The sequence below is a fragment of the Meleagris gallopavo genome, chromosome 11, assembly GCF_000146605.3.
Source record: "Meleagris gallopavo isolate NT-WF06-2002-E0010 breed Aviagen turkey brand Nicholas breeding stock chromosome 11, Turkey_5.1, whole genome shotgun sequence".
Classification (NCBI taxonomy): Eukaryota; Metazoa; Chordata; class Aves; order Galliformes; family Phasianidae; genus Meleagris; species Meleagris gallopavo.
This window is the reverse complement of record NC_015021.2, coordinates 15,679,683-15,698,143: the sequence shown is the minus strand read 5'-3', so window position 1 is coordinate 15,698,143 and position 18,461 is coordinate 15,679,683. Positions and strand designations below refer to the sequence as shown.

Here is an 18,461-nt window from a genome sequence, read left to right as displayed (position 1 = left end):
ACCAAACACACACAGGGTCTCCAGCTACAGCTATGTTGTCTTCCCTTTTCCAAGGGCACAAGAGAGATGCAGTTCTCAGCTGCAGCCTTTTTTTCGAGACTATAAACATTAACATCTCTCACTTTCCCAGCTTTTCAAAAGAGAGTAGCTGCCATTCAGAGACCAATTATTATTTCAAGAACAATATTTTGGCACCAGAACTGTTTATATGGAGAACAGATTAAAACTAAAATCCAGCTATCACTATCATTTCAAAAGCTCAGTAGGATGCTAGACACGTGTTTTACTTACTTATTACTTCTGTAATAAAAAATAGGAGGTATTCAACCAGAACATCCGTGCTAATTTTAAAGTGGATGCATTGTATAATCAACAATTTTTAAGCTAACATCAAACATCTCATAGAAGCTACTGCACTGCTTTAGAACCCAAATTTTATTTCATGAAATATGGTCAGTCCACATAATAAATGTTTGTTTTGTGGGGTTTTGTTTGTTTTGCATTATGGCTTTGCACTAATGTTAACAAGTTTTTACAATATTGGGTTTGTTTGCTTTAAGGGGCAGTGATGCACACCACAATTAATTCAACTTCTTCCATTTTCTCTAGGACAACACTGGGTGTCTGTTACTTTCCAAAAAGGAATTCTGATATAGGAGGTTCTCCCCTGGTATCATAAAACATTAAGTGATACTTACTTGTGAATCCTTCAGGTGTAAAAATTTGGAATATAACTCAACAAGTATCTGTTGAGAACGTACCTTGTGTAAAAGCTCTGTGTTCAGGCTTTATTCCATTGCCACTGACCATTCCAGTAAACGCAGTACATTCAGCACTGCTGAGCTTTTTACAAACAGAACAGATAGAGTACAGTCAATATTTCCTGATCTGACTGAACAAAATAGCAACTGATAGAAGTGAATATACCTGTGATAACCATTAGTTGAAGTGCCCTTTAAAAGGGGAATAAGTTGTTTCAATACAAGAATACACTGCTGAGATCAATTTTCTTCCTTCCTGATGACTGAGTGTTAAAGGTCCTGCCAAACACTTGAATATTCATTTTCTATTCATCTTGAAAACAGAACCTAAGTTTCCTGGTCACTAGAAGTTAAAACCATAGAATAAAGAAGCCAGTGCAGGCTGGAAACTATTTTTAAAATTTACAGGCAAAAATAACTTATCTATAAAATGTATTATTACTTACAAGGTTATAATCTTAAAGTCTAAATCTTACATTGCAACTTTACAAGCAAGTGTGGAAAATTATTTGTAAGTCTTTGTGTTCAAAATTTTTACAGCATTTTAATTACTGTCATCCTCATTACACAGGAGGAAACAAAGGCAAATGTGCACTGATTTGCCTGCAGTCACGGTGAGTCAGTGGCTGAAATAAGAACACAGACCTGCCCTCCTGCTTTGCTAATCACTAATTCAGAATGAGCTGAGGCCCCACAGTCCAGACCTATGCTGGCTTTAAGCTATCAGAGCAATAGTGGTTGACAGCAGCTGAGTGTGAGAGCAAAGCTGACTGAGATCCGTGCTGGTGCCAACTACAGCTTAGGAGGGCTGTAACTTTGGTATGGTTAACATTCACATTATGAAGCAGGAGGTTACATGCTTAATAAAACCAAGAAGCTTGCTGACCAATAAGAATAATTTTCTTCCTTTCTCAACCATCACACGTTCCACAGACAACAGTTCAGTTACATTGATGTTACTATCATATGGCTCTTAGTCATTTGCACATTAAAAATACAAGAAAGTGTTCCAGAGTTCACATTTGAAATTAATACTTAAAATTCTAGACTGGAGGAATAATCTACTTTTAATAATTCTCTAAGATAAATTAGATCACATTGCAGCAGCTATTTCAAGTGTACAAATTCTGACAGTGACTTCTGCAAGGGATTTTCTAAGGGTGTAAATCCCCAAAAAAAACAAAATTCAGTGAAACCCATATTGTGGAAAACTTAATAGCTAATTTCCAGAAGCAAGAGTAAGAACACACTGCTGTCCATTGGCTGTGAAAAGCAAGCAGTACAGGCTGTGTGGACACAGAACATCACACTGTGAGTTTTGCTCTAGATTCAGCAGAGTAAAACAGATCTAGAAATGGAGTAATATCAAGCAGAAAAAAAAAAAAGCAAATCTGTAGCATCCCTTCAGGCCCATGTTTCCATTTCTGTATGTAGATACAGTTTTTAAATAAAAACAAGTCGCTCAGCTTACCTGCAGTGGAGCCCATTATGACCATTCAGATTACTGCTTCTAAATGTAATCTGTGGGTTGCAGTGTCTCAGGTATCAGATGATACACATATAGCTGATTAAAACCCTTTAATACATAAACATTTGTACGTAAACGATCAAAGAAAGAACAAAATGGGGAAAAACTAAAACACCCAATCCAAGTTAAGCTTAATTTTTATTTAGTGGTAAATAAAAATCACTGCGGCAATACTCTACAAGATGATCACTGAATTTTATTTTTTTGTGAGGTGTCACTGGATTAGCAGGGATACTGGAAAGCAATGCTTTTAATATACAGATCACCTAGACACATTGCATTTCTACAATTTTTGCCTGTATTGCAGGCAAGGCTGCCAGGTATGGGAATCTGAGCAGAAAGATTCCCCCCAGACACTGTATCTTGACTCTGAAATAGGATTTCACACCAGCACAAGGATCCACTTGCACAGATCTAACTACAGACTTGGGATCACTGCAGCATTTGTATTTGTTCCTTTGTGCAGCATCAACTCTACTATCATCCAAAAGCAATGTATCAAAAGTCCATATGACCAGCACAGTTTCACCTTAACCAAAATGTGAGATGATTTTCTAATTCTGTCGCAATTAAAACACTTTCTTCTTTCCCTGTTCCTGTATCTTTGAGCTGTTCTTTAAACAAGTAAATATTTGGTAAATTATTTGCATCCTGTCTGAGAAATGTTTGCTTTACAAATTAAAAAAAGCCTACAAATTTTCCCTTCTACAGCACAGCAAATGCAAAAAAGAATATTTTTTTAGTCATATTTCATGTTGTTATAAAGACCTTGGTACTTCACACTCCAGCTAATAAATACCACATGGAACATAAACAATATGAGAAAAGGAATGAGGATCTTGAAGTTGGTATTTTATTTTGGCACACTTTCCAAGTATTAAATAAGCTTATCACCTCTCAGTGCTACTACTTCATGTTTAAAGATCAAATGCTATTTTTGGAAAGCAGTCACATTCCAACTTTGATTAGTGTAGCAAATCCCACCATATATTCTTAAAATGATTTTTATCAGGCATCTCAAAGTATATTAAAATAACATTTGAAATGCAAGCACCACTGTGCCTTGAGGTAAATGGGAAAACAGATGCACCTAAAAAGACAGAGGGATCCTGGACTATGAACAGTCTTGAATTCCCTACTGAGGCAAAAAGATAAGGCCACAAGCAGGAATTCTGCACAGGAAATTAATTCATGAAATTATTACAACCTTTCAGATTTCCTTCATGTCAGTGCTCTCACTCCCAGGGAGAAAAGGCATCTTTGAATGACAAAGTAGGCAGAAGACCCCTTGCTCTCAATGCGGCCCCTACTCACCTCTCCTTCCTTTAAGGGAACCCTGTCTTTTCCCACTCTGATGTCTTTCCACAGGCAAACACAGTCATTGAACAACAACCACATAGGTCCACAAGTTATATACACAATTACAGTATAGTGATGTTCAGTCAGAATAATTGGCAGCCAATGCAGTGTGTGCAGAGGAAACCAATTCCACAATCTGTTATACAAAACACTTTGATAAAAAGATGAAGAAACCTCCTCCTGAGAGAGTATCAGCAAAGTAGAAAAAATAAAATGCACCTTCCTCGAGTTTTATTTTGATTCAGCTGCTTCATCCATGAATTCCACTAGTGGAGCATGTCTGCTGGCCTGGGCACCTTCTTGAAAATTCACCTTTTTTATCACTCCTGCCTTTGGAGCCCTTATGGTATGCTGTGTAGAAACAGATCAACAGTGAATCAGCACAAGGGTTGGCTGCTTTTCCCCTCTCTCCCCAGCAAACGCTAACATTACTCTTTGGTGCAATTAGAACACAACACACTCATTTCTTCAACACTTCTACATTCATTTTAAGCCTTATTCTAAAATGTTACCCTAGCCCTTTCTCAAGTTTTATTTCCTCATCAGCATTTATTTTGATCAGTATACTAGGGACAGAAATGCTATAATAATGTATTTTGCAGTACGAACAGATGAAAGTTATTTTGCTTCATAATATTTCCTCTGTTACATTAGATAGCAGGCAGAAATAATACAGCTTTAGTCTACAGTTTTAATCGTATACTGGTCTACTTGTTAGCTTTCCTTTCAAGCTCTGATTTTTAGTAGTTCTCTACATAGGATGAGCCTAATATTCAAAAGCACATTAAGCAAGGATTTATTTAAATAACGTTTTTGCAATTTCACACTCTGCAAAGAGAACAGCTCAGCCAGTGGACTGAGATGTCACCTGGAGAGACACAAACATTTGGCATTTGACTGTAAATGGGGTTATTTTCTTAGTGTGCAGAGGTGTTGTATTCTTTGTTATTTTAGTGTAATTTTTAAAAGGTGCTGTAAGGAAAAAGGGAGTTTTCTCAACAATATTAATTCTGCTACCTCAAACTAAAGTGTAAAATAAACTAATAAGCCCAAACCTGAACAGTTCAGGCTACAAAACCATAGTTGAAGCAATCTGAGCCATGGCCAAGCAATGTGACAACATATAATGGCCGTATGGACAACTAAAGTAATTTTTAGTGTGCTGTTAGTAAAGCTTTTGTGTAAATAATTATAAAATTGTCCAGCAAAATCCTGGGCACATTTGCAGTCACCATGAGCTGAATTTCTGCACAAAGTAACTACAGACATTAGAATCATGGACAGCAAGAAATATTCCTAGACAGGTCTGTACTAGAAAAATGAAAGGATCATTGCTTCTTGGGGAGGGGAATGAAGGATTGACAAGGGAACCAGATGAATGTTAACACATCTGCAGAGTGCCAGGGATTACATCATCATCATTTGTTAATAATAACAACAAATGTAATCCCCTAAAAGCTCAACAGACACAGCATATAAAGCAATAACAACATCTGCAAGCAACAATCTGCACCACTCTTCATTAATGCAATCAAAATTGATACAAGCATGACCATATTTTTTATTTTCTCAGCAACTAGAACTTTATATAACATCACTCACCTCCATTTTCATAGCTATCATAACCATTAGAGGGTCTCCAATCTCAACCTTATCCCCTGCTTTCACAAACACCTACAATTCAAATGTTGGGGAAAAAAAAAAAAGTCATGCATGTCTGTGCCATTAAAATACATGAGATAGATCTTGGCTAGGACAATCCACTTAGTAGTGGATTTACAAAACAGCCTCATGATACCTTTATCATTGCCAAATTGGGTATTTCAGTTCCTTATACTATACTCAAGGGGAGTCAAAGGTTTTATAAAGAGGTTTGATAACAGTCAGCAGGTTGACCGGGAAGCCATTTATGTGTCAAAGAGGAAACACTTGAAGAGAAAATGTATTCTGCCCCATCTGGGTTTTAAAAGCTTCTATTTTGAGACATGAAGTCCAGAAGCTCTTCCTGGAGCAAGTCACTAAGTTTCTTCTAAAAATAAAGTCCAGAGAGATTTCAGCAGTCACCAATTCTTCCACAGCCCTGATTCAGAACACTTCTTGAATTTCAGGCAGTGCTCACAGCACCAAGCCTGGTGGGGTTCAGAAAGCAAGTGGACAATGCCCACAGACATACGGTTTAATGTTCAGGTAGTCCTGTGTGGAGTCAAGAGTTGGACTCCACAACCCATGTGGGTCCCCTCATAACCCAGGATATTCTAGGATTCTAGAGTATCACTCAAGAATGTAAGAGATCCACAGTCAGTGTACTCCATCCTCTGAAACAGCTCATGCCCTTTCAAGGTTCATTCCTCTAACTACTAAAATTAACTATCTTGAAGATCTCTGTTATGATGAAACTTCTCCATCGCACAAAAATATACACAATTTGCTGAGCTAAAGGAAAAAAAACCAACAGAAAAACAGAAGCAGAAAAAAAAAAAGAGCTAAACAAAAGAGAGATTACTGAATGGTGTTCTTTTTTTTTTTTTCCAAGAATGTCTCATCACATTCTTTGCTCAGATGAAATGGGTCAAACAGCCTGTAACACTTCAGGGAACTTCGGCTTAGAAAGCAATAGAGGTGACGGAAAAAATATTCAAACAGTAAGATTAGTTATGTATTCATACCTTCCTGACCTCTTGAAAAATCCCAGAAGTCTGAAAACAATCTTGGGCTGCTACTGGAAAGTCAAACTAAACAGGACTTTTAGAAAATTGGAAACTGGGAGGAGTTGTGCAGCAATGACATTTTTGGCCCTAATTCTTTCCCGGTAGTACAGAACCAAACACTGAGTCTGGAAGACTGAACTTTGATATAATTCTGTAGAATTCATTTTCCCACTCAAATATTATAATCACCTTTTCAACAGTGCCAGTCATGGGAGCTATGGCACCACCCTGCGTCCCCGCTGAACTCACTGCAGATAAGTACCCGGGTACAGGAAGGCCAACCTGAGCACTGCCTTCCTACAGAAAATAAAACCAACAGCAAGAGTTAACAACAATAAAATAATACCACTAGTACATGTGCTGACATGGGCCAGGACAGACCTAGATTTATGAAGAGGTAAATGCAGCTGTTTCAGCTTGTAGACTACTGGGGCTAGAGCAAAAGGACTGCGGACACACTGGCTGCTTAGCAATGCTGAAGTCCTTAAGAGCTGTGTCTGCTGCTGCTGAGGGACCAGAGAGGAAGGAACTATGCATGTGAAAATGAGGCTCCACGCAGACCTTTGCCCCAAATCCACACCTTCCCCATTCACACTGCAACAGCACAGAAAGTGCTAGAATATTAGTAAAGGCTGTTTGCAGAAGGGGGAGGTGAGCTGCTAAGACACTGCCATCTTTCACTGGCAAGCACTGTCAATATGGTGAGTGTTTCACAGACCAAAATAATGCCATTACTCACACAGTGTATATAATGTCCTGGTAACTCTTCATTCCTTTTTTTTAATTTTCTTTTATTTTTATTTAATATTGGTTGAAATTATCCTTCCTCAGATCAATACTGATTTGTTATCATTTTATTTTAAAATGAAAATATAAAACTATCAGAGTTACAAAGTAAGTAACAGTTTGAAGCAACTGTTACTGTTTTGTGCAAGATAAAATACTGAACCACTTTAATACTTCAGGTCCCTCCCCTCCTCTCCTCTCCAAACCATCATTTACAACTCCCTTGATTCCCCTAATTGCATTTTATCTTTCTACAACTACTTGATCTTCCCATTCAGAACCAACTTCTAATTGCAGTTCTAAATCCAGCAAGTATCAAAACACTGGGGACAACGTAAAAATTTAAATGATGATTCTGTTCCACATTCTGCTGCAACTTATGTTGCTTACCCACGTGGACAAAACTTTAACCTTTTGACGATAACCAAAAGAACTTTACCGGACAGAAGAGATGAATGGTGTTGTCCAAAATGACCAGTTTGGACTTGCACGTTATTCCATTAACTGAAGACCTCAGGTAAACTGAATCGCCCTCATTGAAGATCTCTCCAGAAACCAGGAACATTTTGTCTTGAATCTGAAAGTTAAATGGTTCTATAAGGACAAGGCCTAACCCTTCAGGAACACTAGAATAATAAAGCAGAAGTTAGTATTTCTAGTATACAGTCATAAGCTGTGATTCTTCACAGATAAATTCTGGATATGTTTTTTAAAGTCATTTTCATAAAGCTGATACGTATCTTGTATTTTTCAATTAATAGAAGGTATTATGTATCCAATGCAGACAGCTCAGATTAACTGATACACTCTTGCTAAGACAGTTTTTATCATAAACCATGCAATAGCACTTAGTAAAATTATAAAGGTGTGTAGAACAAAAAAAAAAAAGACGACTATTCTGTTTAGTGATGTGACCTGTGCCACAGCTTCAGAACATGAAGATAAGAATATGAACATAAGCGTGCTACGTTCAATTTGTAGCACTCCCACAGCACTGTCCTCCTCATCATCGGCTCCCAAGGCACACAGCTCTGCTTCTTCACCCCATAACTCCAGATTCTCTCCATTTCCACCTCAATCTCCATTCTTCCTTTCTTCTCAGCAGCCTACATTCTCCCCAGCTGCACTTCACCTCCCCCAACTCAACATTCCTTCCAGCTCTTTTTAGATTTTGCTGACATTACTTGTATGAGTAGACTTAAATTCTAAAAGCTCTCTTACGTGACAGGTAATCAATACACTCAAAATACTCTGAGAATTGTTTGAGCAATGAGGATTATCTCAATAGTCCTATCCTCAAAAAAAAAAAAAAAGAAAAAGATGAGTTACTGACATGTGGATATACATACAATAGTACAATATTTTTCTCACTACTTTAGAGACAACCACTTAAGAAACAAGTTTATGTATCTGGAGTTGTATTCTGTAGGAGCTATGTACTTTAAAAGCTGGTATGAATAGAAGCCTATGAGAAATTCATTCTTTGTTTATTTAATGAAGTATCTGAACAAAGTCTACTTGTACCTGCATGTTGTATGACCCTTCTCGATTGTAAGTTACAGCAACATCCACAACTGCTCAATAAAACAAAACACACGTGTAGGTAGATTTAATAATAAGACCCAAAGAATAATGATAAATAAACAAATGTAGTCTACCGTTTTGATCTAAAAAGAGACCTAAAAAAGACCTAGGAAAAAAAAAAAGTAGTATTTTCAGATTAGCTTAGCAGAACTGAAGACTTCACACCGCATTTTAGGCAATTTACTTTTCAGGCTGAACACCTGAAGTCATGCTCTGGGAATCTGTATTTCAAGTTACCTGGGCAGAGCACAGATTTCATTATGGGAAACGAGTGCTGAATGCTATCTCACCAACATCAGGTCAAACAAAAGCCAAAAGCTCTTCCAAAATCTCAACCTTATTCATTTAAATGACAAATATTACTACTGTCATTTGAATTTAGTTTATATCTCTAAGAGCATCTATCTAAGAGCATGCATTTAATGATTAAACCTGCAACCTTGTGAATTAGCTTTCCAGCATCAATTGCTTAGAACTGATACTGCTACTATTTGCTATTTCTTAACCTGAGTATTCAAGTACCAATTGAAATAACTTGATCCATCAACTATCTCCTCTTTCTTCATACATGCTTTTTTATTCACTTACTGTTTTCTCCATCCAGAAGAGACAGTTTTCTAGTATATAATATATTTATTCTTCTACCAGTGCTGGATGCAAATGGTGAGAATTTATCTAAAGTACAAAATATACAGACCTGTTACTTTAGTTAGTTTGGCAAAACACACAACATTTAAAACTTAAACTATTTAAAAAAAAAGACTGTCCTAGTATTACTACCATTACACTTACATATTTATTTTGCACATAAAAGGTTGGAGACAATCCCAAACTCAAACTTCAAGAAGAAATAACTGAGGCTGTGTAATCTACAGAAGACAAGACACCAACAGCACTTGCTAAGAGGAAGAATATTGACTGTTCTCCATGACCACATCCGTGAAGAGGACAAGAAAGCATCAGAATTTTCTGGCAACATGGCACATTCAGATCAAACTTTAGCCGAAGGTTTTACTGCAAGAGTTTGAACTCATGATAGAGGATTGCCTGGAAAGTCTGAGGAACTTTCTGTTACTTGGTGTTTTTAAGAACTGATCGGATACACCACTATTAAATACTGCCTGATAAGTTTCTCTTCTCTTAAGGCAAGAATCCCAACCTTCCATGCTTCCAAGATATTCCAAGCAGGGAAGGAAAGTAAATGAACGAGGTTGTTGGCAGCATTCATCAAATTTATATCAAGTTTTTGTTAACAGTAATCACATGCGCCAGTGGTAAAGGCATTAACAGCATCAGAACTCATGAATTTTTGGCTCCCAGAGTCCTGTTCATTCCATTAAACTCTACTGCCCCTCCCAGTCCCAGCCAGTCAGTCCACCTCTGAAGACCTTGAACTAACTGTAGAACTAACAGTGAGATACTCAGAGCTTGTGTGCTTAAAGAACAAAAAGGACACAGTGACACAGACTGAGAACCCCAAGGTCTTTCAGACAGGCGCTATCTGGAGTGCCTAGGAAAGTAGTCTGTACATTACAGTGGTCATACATTCAGTATCTCTCTCTTATCAAAAACCACAGTCTGCTGTGTGCGTAAGTAACTGACAAATGCTGTCATGCAGAACTCTGAGCAGCCATTAAATAAGACAAAAAGAGACTACACAAAATAATCACACGTGCTCACAGCACTGTCTCATCCAGTCACAAGTAAAAGAAAGCAAAAGAAAAATGATCCTTACCACTTGACTGATCTCTAAAGGCATCTGATAGCATTTTCTCTTTCAGTATGAGTCCTAGAGCTGCCTGACACACAACTTCAAGTGGGGTTGCCTTTTTGGCTGGAAACAGATCATCATGGTATTGAGGAATGAAATTAGTGTGCACATTTCCAGCCTCAAACTGTGGGTGTCCTGACAGGCTCAGTAGGAAATCAATATTAGTGCTTAATCCTACAATCTGTCAAAAAAAAAAAAAAAAAAGAAAGAAGCATATTGCCAAAGCGAAATGAAGTTATGAGCAGAAAGCTGTGTATTCATTCAACTTATGCATTGAAACTTTCTTTCCACAGCACCAACAAAACACAAAGTTTATGAATAAAATGAATTAATTCAACTAGTATGTTTTAGTACCTAAGAAATCAATGCTTAAAAAAAAAAAAAAAAAAAACAAAGAACAAGTGTAGATTTCTCAAAAGCACTCTGCTTTCAAAACACTACCTTTGTCCAGGGCAAAGTCAAAGAAAGTTTTCCAGAAATAGGAAGGAGAGGTGATTGTATCTGTATGCTGTTAGCTGAAGGTGCTCAAGAGCCTTGTTCAAGCATGGGAACCACACTGGGTTCCTGTTACTTACATTATACTGATGCAAGCTGTACCGCAACTTTCTCAGCGCTGCCTCACGATCCTCAGCCCACACAACTAACTTTGCAATCATTGGATCATAATGAACAGAAACTTCATCACCTAAAATATATGAAGAAAGTTCCATAACACTCAAGAATGTACCCTCTGAAAGCACAACACATGCCAGTGAACTCTGATACAAGCAGTAGCCACGTTTCTGTATGCTCTTAAAGAATATTTATCTTTAACCATCTGATCTCGTTTTTCGGTTCCAAGCAAAATCTCAGCACAAAGTTTTTGTAGAGGTAAAATTACAAAAATCACTTTTTTTTTGTTGCAGTCTGCAAGACTGGTAAATTATGGTAAGAATATTATCAGCATAGTCCAAGAAACAATGGCTTGAACAGAGATGAATAAAGAAGTAAATAGAATATCAAATATTTCACCACTGCCTTCAGCTGTACCTTGTCTGACCCCAGTTTCTATGCGGGTGTCTCTGTCAGGAGGTGGGGTGGATAAGTGCACCAAGGGCCCAGCCCCTGGCAGGAAGTTATTGGTAGGGTCTTCAGCATATATTCTAGCTTCAAACGCATGGCCTCGGAGCAGGATCTCCTCCTGCATTAATGGAATCTTCTCTCCTGCCGCAACCTGAAAAAGTTTTTCTTCTTTAATGCAGGATCAATACTCTGTTGTGTGAAAGGTCAAATGTATCTCTTCCAAACACAAACAACTAGAAAGCGTGTTAAAACAAAAAAAAACACAAAAAGTGTTAAAATCACAAGCAGCAAACTCTGAAATTACTCCTTCCTTTTTTCTGAGATTCACCAGTCAAAAGGTTTTAAATTATTACTGTAAATTGACCTCACACAGCTAAAATACGATGAAAACGTTATCATTTTATTTTCCCCTATTGGCATGCCAAAAAATAATTAAACATTTAAGTTAAAGGTTGATTGATCAGCTAAGACAAGATTTTATTAGAGAGAAAAATGACTCTAACATCTAAATGACTCTGAAAGGGATTATTAGCAGCCAGCGCTGCTGACACACACTGCTGATTCTCTCTCATACTGAGGGATCTGTACATTTAAGTCATTCTTTCTCTACGAGGATTCCTAGTAATTTAAGAATCTTCAATAGGCAAGAAAAGTCCATTTCATTCCTCAAAGACATTTTTATTACAAATACAGGAATGCCATCAAACACAAAAACCACAAAAGTTTGAGACTCAAAAAAAAAGTCTTTCAGGGACAGAATAATACAGCATGATGCAGCTGAGCAGACAGGAGACCTTTTACTAGGAAGCTCCACAGTCTCCATCTACACAGGAAATATCAGTTCTTACTAACAACTCTGAGCAGTATTTAATCTCTAACTGTTCAGGGTTTTCTATCCTCTGCCTTCTGTCACCAAGCCAGAGCTTTCAGGAGGGACAACAGGATACCATTCAGCCCTTGATGCTCAGCTTCCACTCCTAGGCCTACAAGCCAAAAGCTCCTCCTTTTTGCAGCAGCATTTGGTATTCTGGTTTAATTTCTGCTTACGTTAAACACTTCACCACCCTACCTACTTATGCTTAACGTATGCTGCTGTTCTGACTTTTGGATTTACCTAAATAACATTGGTTTCTAATTTCCAGTTCCATGAAGTCCAAAACTTCCTGTCCAAACACACGAGTAATCTCTTTGTAAGACGTGCAAGGAAACAGCTTGTTTCCAGTCCACACAACCACACATTTATTTTAGGAGGACCATACTGGCAAAAATCAGATATTTTTGTAAAGAGTTTTCCTTCTGCAGTCTGATCAAAGAATGATTTTTGGGTCAGAAATACATTTAAACTAGAGTTTAAGAAGTTGGTTAGATGCTGGGAGAAAGATCAGGACCCCACTCCTCCTACTTTTCACATTCTCTATAATTTTGTTAAATACATGAGAAAATAACTTTTCTCTGCACAACTAAATGAAGAAAAGATGCTGCAAAGAAAATTCCACCAATTGGCTGCATACAACACAAGCACCTGAACATACAGCTGCTCTCCCACAGGCACTATCAAAGAGCACGACTCACCAGACAAACAGGGGCTGTGCATGTAAAATCAATTATCACTTACCCTAAGCTGCCATTCCACCAAGTCTGTCCCAGTGATCATCTCTGTAACAGGGTGCTCCACCTGCAGCCTGGTATTCATCTCCATGAAGTAAAAGTTATGTTGGGAGTCCATAATAAACTCCACTGTTCCTGAAGTATTAAAGAAAAAGACATTCTACAAGTCATTCCCAGGATGGACACCTAAGACAATCGATTTATTTAGACTCACCTGCTCCCACATAATTCACTGCCTTGGCTGCTTTCACAGCAGCTTCTCCAAGTCTCTTTCGAACTTCAGGACTAATTCCTGGCTGTAAATAATAATAAAATACGTAAGATTACAAATTTCAGTGATATTAAACTCCTATGCATGAAGATTTAGAAACCACAGCATAACCCTTAGATTTCACTTATGGCATTGATTAGTATTTTTTTCTTGAAATCATTTTCCTAAAGACATCATTTTTTTTTCACTTAGAACATCTTCTATGGCAAAATTAAAACAAGTAAATAGAATTAGAAATTAATTTCTACCCATTAAGTAGAACAGATGGGATTAGCAATGACTTTAAAAATGTTTTATTAAAAAAAGAAATATATAAAAAAGGAAAATGTAAGAGCATTCTGCTCACCCCAGGTGCTTCTTCAATGATCTTCTGATGCCTTCTTTGCACACTGCAGTCTCTTTCAAACAAATACACTGCATTGCCATGCTGGTCACCAAACACTTGGACTTCAACATGCCTGTTTCATAATAGAAAATGTCACAGCGCATTAAAATGAAGCACCAGTCCTGCCACTCAGCAATCCTGACTCAAGAACCTTATTTACTTCAACACACCATTTCAGAGACAGTTAGCGGGAGGCAGAACTTCGTTCTATGTACAAAATTAACAAATAATTGTCACCATCCAGACAGTCCTCCAATGCTACGCAAACTCCCCAAGAATTTAATGAGATCTTCTCATGCCCAGTGGACAGCACAAGCAAGGCACTGCCTTCTTTCTAATGAACTCTTTCTTTACAGTGATGGTTCAAGAAAGAAGATGTAAAGTACAAGATTACTAAAACACTTCTGTCAAAAGCTTGTAGTAAGTAAAAATAAGCTCAGGTTCACAGGCCAGGTAGGAGCTATAGACTGCAACTTCTATTATTAAAACACCTATGTTTATTTAACAGTAAAATAAACATTACCCTGTTCATATTAGGACATCTTTCTCACCTTGGATTATCTACAAATTTTTCAATCAGCATTGCATCATCATTGAAAGACTTCTTTGCTTCTCTCCTTGCTGACTCTAGTTGGTCCAGAAACTCCTTTTCTGAATGAGCAATTCTCATGCCCTTAGTAAACACAAAAATAAAAGTTAAAAAATAAAAAAAACAAACACATATCTAAATAGCTAAGAATACAGGAAAAATCCTGGATGCACACCAACAGGTTCATGACTAAACAGCAACTTCACAATAATGCCTAAACATGCACACCAACATTCCATATGTCAGCCCCATGGAGTCCTACTGAAAGCACTGTTGAAAATGCAGTATACAGACATGATCATTCCATTGATAGAGATGAGTGCCAAATTCAATTTGATTCTTAAATATCATAGAAATCTTTCAGTACTGGCAGAGAGAAAAAAAAACTGATTTTATTAGTTACTTCGGAAATAACTCCAATTCTCTATCATTCTATTTTCATAGAGAAGTTTTTGAAGTAAAATTCAGAGTTAGGCTGGGAATTCATTCTACAATAAAAAGTGTCTAGATATAAAACAAATTAAATGTATCTCTAATCATTTTTATGTAACACTTAAAACTGTTAATCAAATAAGTTAATGAAGTCACTAAGTAACAACTACTTTTGCCCAGACAAAGCTATACGACAGTCCACCTGCTTATGTGATTTTCCAGAAATCCAATGAAAGAAATAAAAATAAAACTTGTTCACTCTGCACTCTCTACTTACTTTTTTGCCTGACTCAACAGTGAATGGCAGCCAGGTTTCACTGTGCTGTACTGGACATTACTAATACATCCTAACCAAAATAGCCTGTTTGAAAGTTTGTTTTCATACATTTCTTTTAGAATAACCAACCACTAGAAACTGATGCAAGATAACACTGCATATCTCACGACTGTGATAAACAGATCTGTGTTAGCTTCTTTACCTTTCCTCCACCGCCGCGAACAGCTTTAATCATTACTGGATATCCTATTCTCATGGCATGCTCTTTTAGACACTGGTCTGACTGATCTTCTCCATGATAACCTTCAACAACAGGAACGCCAGCAGCAGACATTATAGCTTTGGAAGTGCTTTGACAGAACAGTTTTATGTTTAGAATGACAAAGACATTTTTTTCCTTAAGTTCCAAACCTATATATGTTACCCTTGTTAATTCTCCTCATAAAAGCAGTTCCACTGATCTCGATGGGACTACTTACATAAATGTGTTACCTCAAATTTTACTGTAATTAATCAAATGATTCCAGTGGGGATATTTTTTTTCTCCAAGATCTCCAAATAAAAGTGGCAGTCAGTTTTCAGGCTTACTGTTCTATTCTACCCTTTGGCCTACTTCATGGAGGCCAAAACCACACATTTCCAAATCACCACATTGCACCTTGCAAAAACTACATTTAAAGTTGTACAAAGATAAAGCTTTTTTCATACAAGATGGCATGAAACACTCAAGCATAACAGTAACTTCCAAAAAGCATGCCAAACTAGCTAAATTACAGAGGTAATTCACCCTCATATTAGCAAGGATTAGCTCTCTGAAATTATTACACATTTCATGTGTTAGTAATAATCTTATTTCCTTATCCCTGACTTAGACTTCACAAACCAAAGGAATGTTGCCAGCACAAGTAACTAAGAATAAGGTCTTCTGATGAATAAAACTTACCATCCCATTTTACACCAGCCACATGAACCTCTGATGATATGGTTCCAATATGCAAGAGAGCCAACCTGACTGCTAAATCTGTATCTATATAACACTGCAAGGTCCCAGTCCCGGAAGACTAGAGTCAGCTGGGTACTTAATTATTAAAATCCTAATGACTGAACAATCCTATGTCAACAGGAACTTTGAATTTATTCTTTCAAAAACAGAATAAAAAATGCAAACATTAAAATTGGTGGAATAAAATAATTAACACAATTAGCCTTAGCAAACTATATATTGCATAACCAAGTAACAAATTAGAAACAGGTACCTTTTAATACCCATATCTCTGATAGCGGATGAAGGTGGACCTATGAAGATGATTCCCTCTTGCTTGCACAGCTCTGCAAATTCTGTGTTTTCTGAGAGGAAACCATAACCTGGATGAATAGCCTAAAATAGAATAAAGTTACCAGCCCATTTTTGTATTAGTCTAGCTTAGAAAACCCTGAAACTTCAACATATTGCTAGGCAAGCAAAAGATGGAACTATCACGTGTAAACATGAAAAACTAAACATCAGGCATGTATCCAAAGATTTAAGGTTGTGAACAACATACCTGTGCTGCTGAGGTCTTGGCCACCTGTATTATTTTCTCAACGGCCAAATAACTCTGCTGTGAGGGTGCTGGACCAATGCAATATGCTTCATCTGCCTGATACAGCAAAAATAGATATTGTATAGACTATTTGTTGCAGACAGTGAAAAGCAGTATAGCTTCAGATTTCGGAGCTCATTTTAAAATGACTGCTGGCATGCAACAGTTAAAATCTCTTAAATCTCAGATTAAATCTCTCACTTCAGAGAGCAGCTCAACTAGGAGAAACAAATTCTGACCTTCTCAAAATCAAGTTCATTCTCTAATTTCCAATGGGCACCAAACTTTTCTACACTTCCTGTAACAGTGTCAGGTGTTAATACTGAGATTAAGCAAACCGTTCAATGATTCAAGGGAAACTTGGGAACAACTCTACGGAAGTGGAAAATCAACTGCACACACCAACTTTCACATTTAGCTTACTCATTAGAACTACCACTGTAAATGAATGTTAGTCCCACGCTTCAGTGTTTCCAGAACCAATCATAAACAGAACGAATATACTTCACCATTGCTACATGCATGGAATTTCTGTCTGCTTCACTATAAACTGCTACAGACTTCACACCCATCTTCCTTGCTGTTCGCATCACTCTGCACGCAATTTCTCCTCGGTTTGCAATCAGAATCTTCCCTATGCTGTGACCTTCTGTTTAAAAGACCAAAGCACAGTAAGCAACTTTAAAATGAAATATACCCTTAACACCACTCCTCGAAATAAAACAATTTACAGTGTTTATGTATTTCTTCAGTTAAACTAGCACAGTTAAAATTAACAAAATGATAATACATCTCAGAATTCTAAAATGTATGTTTTTAGGAAATTTGACAAGAGGGTCAGTATAGATCATCTTGTTAAATTTTACTATCTCATTTCTAATGTTGCTTAAGTACTGTCATATTTGGCTTTGCAATCTCTGTATCACAAAGGATCTCACAGAAAACATCATGAAAATTAGTAGTTTTCATGTTAGTTGAGTACAACTATGACAGATAAAACTGTCACAAATTAAAGGTGATTTCTGTTAAGTCAGGTACAAACTACTGTTTTCCAAAACTATACAAATATAGAATGTTCATTAAAAAAAACAAATACAAAAAGTACAGCTAAAACAGTCTAAAACCGTTGTAAAATTACCCATTTAACACAAGCAGTTGAGGCTGGCAGCCCAAGGAAGCACAACATACCTGCTGTGGAGGCACACTTTGCCAACAGCAGCGCGGGGCTCCATGGTCTGCAATTACAAACACAGGGCTGTTACAGAAGCAAGCAAAGAAGTTTGCAGCTGAACGACTTCTATTTTCAGGTGAAAGCACAGCACCAGCTCAACTCTGAAGCTGCTGATACTGCTATTTAAACACAGCATAACCAAGTACAACACGGTAAGGTTGTACAGACTTCCTTGAAAGGGCTCTCTTTCAGACACAAGGGGAACAACAGATTTCCCTCTTGCTTTCTGAGCAGTGTTCAGATCGGAACAGTGAACGTGAGCAAGTTCTTGTCTTTTGGTGGGCAAATCAGACACTGGGATTTACTGCAGAGAGGGCAAGTGTGAGGGAAAGGCACAAGCAGCACAGGAGAGAGCAGTCTGCATAGCGGGACGGGGCGGGTCGGGGAAGGGCACCAAACCCCAAACCAGTCTGCAGGGCAACCGCGCTGGAAACCCCGCGTTAGAAGCTGCCGGGCTGGGGTCTGCGGGTGTTTCCGGCTCTTTGTTCTCCACAGAAGCGGGCACGCTCCGTGCCGCCCGTCCCGC

The 18,461-nt window shown here is 37.7% G+C and overlaps 1 protein-coding gene across 1 annotated transcript; it reads right to left on the bottom strand.

The window, feature by feature from the left end:
* Positions 1-2,408: 2,408 nt before the first annotated feature.
* On the bottom strand, positions 2,409-17,998 carry MCCC1 (methylcrotonoyl-CoA carboxylase 1). The gene is made up of 18 exons (XM_010716858.3): positions 17,893-17,998; positions 17,214-17,353; positions 16,666-16,761; positions 16,378-16,499; positions 15,324-15,471; positions 14,375-14,496; positions 13,785-13,896; positions 13,382-13,463; positions 13,175-13,302; positions 11,527-11,710; positions 11,073-11,182; positions 10,462-10,678; positions 9,315-9,401; positions 8,667-8,716; positions 7,582-7,719; positions 6,546-6,653; positions 5,251-5,322; positions 2,409-3,999 (listed from the first exon to the last, which is right to left on the bottom strand). Exons 2-18 carry the CDS (start codon positions 17,292-17,294, stop codon positions 3,880-3,882), a joined length of 1,977 nt encoding a protein of 658 aa, XP_010715160.1. The 5' UTR covers positions 17,295-17,353; positions 17,893-17,998; the 3' UTR covers positions 2,409-3,879.
* Between the last annotated feature and the right edge of the window lie 463 nt (positions 17,999-18,461).